Raw genomic sequence first — 6929 nt, 5'->3', positions numbered from 1 at the left:
TAGTTTTCAAAATTGTTGAAGTTGAATGCTGTCTTATTAGACCATCCAGCGGTAACATAATTCCATTAATCATGAGTGAAAACTTCCAAACAGAAGTTTAAGTCCCAAAGAATTTGACTGAACTATAAAAACATAGATTTAGATTCTGGATATTACATAAAAATGGTTGATAAATCATCTCGCTGACTCATTCTATGTGGAATAACTCGCTGACAGTGCAGGCGTGGGCTACATGACAAAGTAATATTATATAAGAGCTCAGGCAGTGAAAACCGTTAAAAACAAGTGATTTAATCAGTGATTCAAATTAYGTGTGAATAAAAGGAACAACAAAGTGATAAAAAAAAAAAACAGGTGACCTCTTTTCTTTCCCTGACCTTCCTGCTACGCAACAGAAGCTGAGTGGCTCTCAGTGTACCTCAACAATGAAGTAATCTAGTTAAAGAGATTAGCAGAGTGGTTATGTAGTAGGAGGACAGCAGAGCAGACATAATCCCTCAGAGTTAAAACAGTTCACACTGATTTGGCTGCTTTTCTAAGAAATCAAAAGAAGGTGACAAAAAGGAAAGGGAATTCTCAGTACAATGCACAGAAGTAYAGACAGTAAACTAATCACACCTACATATGCATGAATATATTTATTAACATAATTAAGCTGGGTAATATTTTAAAATATTGTTTTTCTCACCTGCCTCCAAAATTAGCCATGGCTGATTTTCTTTTGAAATATGTTTAAATCCTTTACCAGTTTCCGGCTTATTGCTTAACAGGCACATTGTATTTTCAGGTAAGAATGTAATCAAGTGAAAGGTTTTCATATTTCTTCATATTTGTTTTATGTTGAATGTTTGCAGCAAAACAGCTCAATCTCCATCTCATCTCACCAAAGGTGGTTGTGTTTTAAAAAATACTGTAAAAAAAAAAAAAAAAAAAAAAAAAAAAACTTTTTACACTTTTTTTGTGAGAGCGGCCAGTAAGTACATATTTTTGCTTTAACCTTCACAAAATCTGTGACAAAATATTCAATCAACAACTGATGTTGTTGGCACTGCACACGCGTATCTTCAATCTGAAAAAAGTGCAGTATTTAGTGGGATCATAGTTGACAATCATTGGAGCTAAATGTGAGGCAGCAGAGAAAATGCAGAGAGGCTGGATGTGGACGAGTTAGGGACATACCTGCAGTGGCAGAGTGTGCATATCTACTATTGATCACGGCAGTGTGTGTGTGCGTGTGTGATAGTGTGTGTGAGCAGTGCAGAGGTTCAGCCCACGCTTGGCCATGCACAGCTCATTTTGCCCAGTTCTCATTCACTTACCTTACCCGTTACTGTAGAGACTCGGTGGACAGAAATGCAGAGAGCAGGCTGGCAGACAGATATGCGGCAGACCTGGGCTGAATCTTAATAGCAAAGGGAAGATTCACAACACGGCTCTGCTTTTACACCCCCCATGTCRGTTACATAATGCTGATGCATGAAGTCATCCCATTTCCCTGAACTTTGGATCCCAACAGACCTGAGACCTTCACATCTTCAGTGTAATCTATGTGGATTTCACTCACACAACTTTAGTTTTCAAACAGGTTACTGATGTTAAATGTCATCTTAAGAGACAAGGTCTGGATATGTTAAGCTCTYTGTTGCATGTAAATAACTTCACCTACAACATTCATTAAATGCTGCTTTCTTATATGCTCATCTTCTTGTCTTATTTTACCTCTTTTGGATGTTTATTGCCACTCTGCCTCTAACTACCTTTCTTCTCTTGCTCATTCTGGGTCACACTGTCTTTCTCCCCCACTTTCTGTCTGCATTTCCCAGTTTTTGCTCTGTAAATAGACACTGTGTGCCCCTGCAAGATGAGAGAAAGAGAGAGAGAGAGAGAGATAGAGAGAGAGAAAGAGAGAGAGATAGAGAGATAGAGAGAGAGAGAGAAACAGAGACAGAGAGATAGAGAGAGAGAAAGAGAGAGAGAGAGAGAGATAGAGAGAGAGAGAGAAACAGAGACAGAGAGATAGAGAGAGAGAAAGAGAGAGAGAGAGAGAGAAACAGAGAGAGAGAGAGAGAGAGAAAGAGGGGGAGAGAAAAATACAGACAGTTCTGAGACTGCAGCAGAATCTGACCAATCACAGGAAGGGAACCCTCCAGCACACGTGGCTTATTCATAAAAAAAAAAAAGAAAAACGAAGAAAATCTTATCAATGCAGCTTCACTCTGTTGACTTGCAAATGTATGCCTGATTTGAATTAAAGAAGGCTGATGAATGTTAATTATATCAAGTTTCAGAGAAACCAAAGGATATTGGATCTTTTTTCTTTATCCATGCAGCATGTAGACCAAAACAGGTGAAATGTGAGGGCAGRYGAAAAGGTCAAAGCATAAAGACTCTTTTTCAAGGGTTCATAATTCACCTACTTGCTGCTGGGTTCTCTCTGTCCCCATTTCATTATGGAACAGTGAGGACAAAGACAGGAAACCAAAAATAACCTGTATATGTGTCAGAACACTAAGATGTCCTCAATATGCCAAAAAAGTATTCAAACTGTAACATATTTAAGGATGAGAACCTTCATTTAGCCTAGATTTGTGATGTTATCAGTTTGGATGCTCAATCCTGTCTGTGCGTAATGATTAAGCAAAACTTTCCATGCAATAATAGCTCTGCTTTATAAGTTTTAGTTTCATGGCAACCTTGAAGTTGAACCTTGAAGTCTCACGAGTTTCAGTCTCATAGCAACATATGCCAACACAGACGTCGCACATCCTGGGAAGCAGATTCGTCATGGACTTATTTCTATTGCATAACTGTGTCTCCTGGGTTCTTTCTGAATGAAGGATTAGTGAGTGTTGGGAGTAGATAAGAAGGTGTCCGTGTTAATTACTGCTGACGAATGGCAGGGCACTGTTCCGGTAAGATGTTTGCGCACTCATTTATGGATATGAATGACGTATTCATTTTGGAGCTTTTAATTACATGTTTGAACTGCTAATTTTTACAAAGTGGATTCATCAAATTTTCACTTCACTTGTAAGACAAGCATAAAGTGTGAACGCTTGGATTTAATGTTGATTTTCTTTAATCCAGATTTTCTGGTCAAATAGGACATCTTGCCACATAAATAAAAAAAACTATGTTTAGAGGAATTGAGGCAAAGCTCTCAAATTTATGAACTGTGTATTAAATGTTGTCCATAGTTGTAGCTACATCATCCTATGTGACTGTTTTGCTGCCAGAGCACCTGTTGGCTCAGTGTACAAAGTGGATCAAAGTTCTTCGATTTCACCTCAAAACTAGGCATAGCAGAAGGACTTCAGACACATTAAATCTATCATTTCTAACAGAAAGACTGTCCAAATATTGTATGACAGACGTTTGTTGATGGCTTAAAAAAATCTGACTGGTCAAGGTACAGTTTGCTCAAGAAAATTCAACCAAATATTAGAAGGGAGCTGTGCACATATTTGAGTTGATATTCGCTGCATACTTTTCACCCTATCCACAATAAATCAAACTTGAACTACCAATTCTCATTCTTTAAAGAAGCATTCTGAATTTTGCAGTGTCATATCAAGAACATGACTAAATGAAAGCCTAAAAATAATATGACTTTTATTTGTCTTATKAGTGCATGCAAACTGCTCTCCAGAAGTGCTAGCGTAGGCAGACTGAAAGTATTGATGCACAAATCAGGGTTAGATACTGTTTTAATTCATTCAAAAGAATAAAATAATTCAAGAGAGACAGGAGATCCTACATAAATTTGGATTTATTTCTCTATGGTCACCTCAAACAAGTACTGTCATGACCTTTTATCAACACACACAAAGAGTGAATGCATACGTGGAGTAACACCACAGACAACACACACCTAAATATCAATTTCCACATGACATTTAGGGAAAAAAGATGAACCGTACAAAAGATTTATTTCACAGCAGATCATTCTAAAAGCGAGAGCTGGTGCCACTGAATGCAAACGTAATGGCAAACCATTCCAGTGCCTGGGAGGAAACACCAGTATGTCGTCATCGCTGTCCAAAGACATGATATTTGCCCACAGCTGTGCAAAATAGCAGCATTGTTATTTACTCTTCAAGCAAATGATTCACAAAGTAGAACAATAGTCTTTGAGATTAACCGTAGATAGGTTTACGTTTGGTTTCGGAGTCCCAAGTCGGATTATGTTAGCTTATAAATACTGCAGTAACACATGTGCAAATGAGAGTTAGTCTTATATTTACTACATTTCTCTCACATTAAAGAACTGTACTTTAAGTAATCCTGAATAAACTAATCTTAAGCCAGCAAACTGAGGCTCAGAGCATATTTTCAGAAGAGATTACAAGTAACATTTGTCTATAAGCCCGTGTTTGTTTCTGTGATGCTCAAACTACCCTCAACCTCAACCAAAACCAGCAATAAAAAACATGTTGGAAAGATGGGATATTTACATGTAAACCAGAAAGATTCAGGCCATTTTCCACTTGGCACAAARAAGATAAAAATAATAAATAAAAAGAAGAATTTTTAGAAAAACTACATTCCGTTCAGTCTTCAGTTAAAACAATAGCAGTACATCTGCTGTTCAGCTTAAGTCAACAGCTTTTTTGTAGTACAGTTACAATATAGGAGAGTGCAGTTGGAAATGCAAAATGACATCTTGTTGCAACATATCTGGTGATTTCTATCTCACAACAGAATCTGAGAACAACCTTATACCAGCAGATATTAAAATAGCATACAAAAAACGTYTTTTTCCAGCAGATTAGGTTTTTAACATTAGGACAAAGTTKGTACATGGAAAGCATTTGATAACATYAGGCATGGGCTGGCTAGTGGTACATATAGGCTTGAAAAGTTTCAGTTTCAAAACCGTACTTTTAATGAGATATCAGATAAAAACAACAAAGTGATCGGTTTTCTCCAGTTGTATTGAGGACAGCGCAGTGCAGGAACTCTCCTGTCTCCTGTTGATGCTCACTGCTGGTTAACTGGCTTAAAAAAGCTACTATGACTAAGAAACATTCTTATTAAGTTAACTGCAATTTAAAAATACAGTTGTGAAACCACAGTAGCATGTCTATTAAGCAAAAAGAAAATTGCAGTCTGGCTGTCTGTGCAGATATTCTGACTAACTGACTAGAGAATATTAACATGTTATATTCAGTTCCTCTTTAAAGACAACAGCAAATTGTTATATTATTTKGTGCACTTCAAGACATTAACCCTTCTCTTTTTGTCAAAATCAACATAACAGAAATCAGTTACCTTAAAAATCTTATAACTACTTGCAAACTATACTTAGTAATACATTAGTAGTAGTGAGAACTGCTGTTTTTTCTGTTTTAATAAAAAACTGATTATTATACAGAATTTGTTTGAATTGTTTGTGTAAACATTTAACGGTGGTAATTTTTCTTAGGGTTATCATGCCCTACAAAACCACACACCAGCCCATGCCTAGTTGGAACTGTCAATGCTCAAAGATCAATATTTACAATCACTGTTCAATGTGATTTGCCCTTTCAGATACATCCTGTATCTGTTCCATGTTCAACAGCTTATCTACCAGCTGACTGAGATGCTAAAAAAGCACAATAGTCTACCTGCACTTACTTACTTACTTGCAAGGCTTAGGCTTATGTGCCGAAAGTGTACTGGGCTGATTGTGGCACTCATAAGCCATGCTTGGCTCAGTTGGGAGAAAGCGAGACAAACAGAAGTGGCTGAACAGGTCAGCACCTTGGACAGCTCAGCGCCCTGACTTGACTCAGATCTATTCTGGCTCAGGTTTGGACACAAACCGCACGACATCCATTCACTTACTAGGCTAATCTTGTACAAAATGGGGATGTGAGAGTCTTTAAGAATGGAAGGTGTTGTACAACGAAGTCAATTTCTAGGACAAGACAAAATAAGAGGACAACATACAATCAGCATGCATGTTTAGAACTTCTTACAGTAGAACCTAAATACCATATTGAAGTTGTGTAATATCATGAGCCCAGACGTGAGAAGCCTTCTGCRCTGCACCTAACACTTTGCAGTCTTTTTTAAAAATTATTATTATTTTTTTTTTACATTCATCTTTATAGATAAGCCGGTGTGCTGCTCAATTCCCCTTCAAGTGTCAAAAGTGCCAAAATCAGACAAATAAATATTCATACATGCGATTGGTCAAATAAAACTGCAAAAATRCATCAAATAAGCAAAATATTAGAATTTGTTTTAAAAATGTACCATTAATTAAATATGTAAGTTATTATATGTGTTAACCATTAATGAAAACTTGAATTAGTACTTCCTGTATTACRGTTCATTGTAAAATAATTTAAACAGGATGTGSTGCAACACACACAATTAAATGAATAAATAAATACRTATTTGTATTTTTTTAATCTTTTGAAAATTTGTAAATATTTTTTCTGGATTTAGTTATTTTATTAAACATTTTAAAAATGACTTGAATATTTAAGTGAAATGTATTTAATGTCTGTTTTTCCAATGTTATTTAAGCAATCATACATGTACAGAAGCACAGAGCTGTCAAAAGGAACAAAGCAGGAAAAGTTTATTTTTCTAACAATATTTCTTTGCATTCTTGAAGAGAGATAAATCATCTTATCTCTTTCTAGAATTCCATCCATATGTGTAAAATATAAAACCGTAAAAACTGGAATCACCATGATAATTTGTAAAAACATGATATATTGTAAGAGTGGAAAAACCTATAAATTGGATTTAGGAAAGAACTTAGTTAATCCTGATGCTGGGTAGGTTAAGGATTAGTTAACCTCAGGGTTAGTTTATTATGAATATTTTTTTTAATAAATAGATATTTTTGCAAACACTTTTACAATTTTCTAAGTAACACTTTCATAACCCATATGACAGTGAGCATCTTCAATATTTGTGATGGTAACAAA

The 6929-nt window shown here is 36.0% G+C and overlaps 1 protein-coding gene across 1 annotated transcript in view; it reads right to left on the bottom strand.

The window, feature by feature from the left end:
• Positions 1-5895: 5895 nt before the first annotated feature.
• The window catches only part of LOC103461735 (cyclin-dependent kinase 5 activator 1-like), a 2764-nt gene continuing 1730 nt past the window's right edge, over positions 5896-6929 (bottom strand). The window contains exon 2 of the mRNA XM_008404085.2: positions 5896-5902. Within this exon, the coding sequence (XP_008402307.1) occupies positions 5896-5902 (7 nt within the window). The remainder of the gene's footprint in view (positions 5903-6929) is intronic.

The sequence above is a fragment of the Poecilia reticulata genome, linkage group LG2 (assembly GCF_000633615.1).
Source record: "Poecilia reticulata strain Guanapo linkage group LG2, Guppy_female_1.0+MT, whole genome shotgun sequence".
NCBI lineage: Eukaryota > Metazoa > Chordata > Actinopteri > Cyprinodontiformes > Poeciliidae > Poecilia > Poecilia reticulata.
The sequence above is the reverse complement of the archived record's forward strand: the minus strand, read 5'-3'. Positions and strand labels throughout refer to the sequence as shown.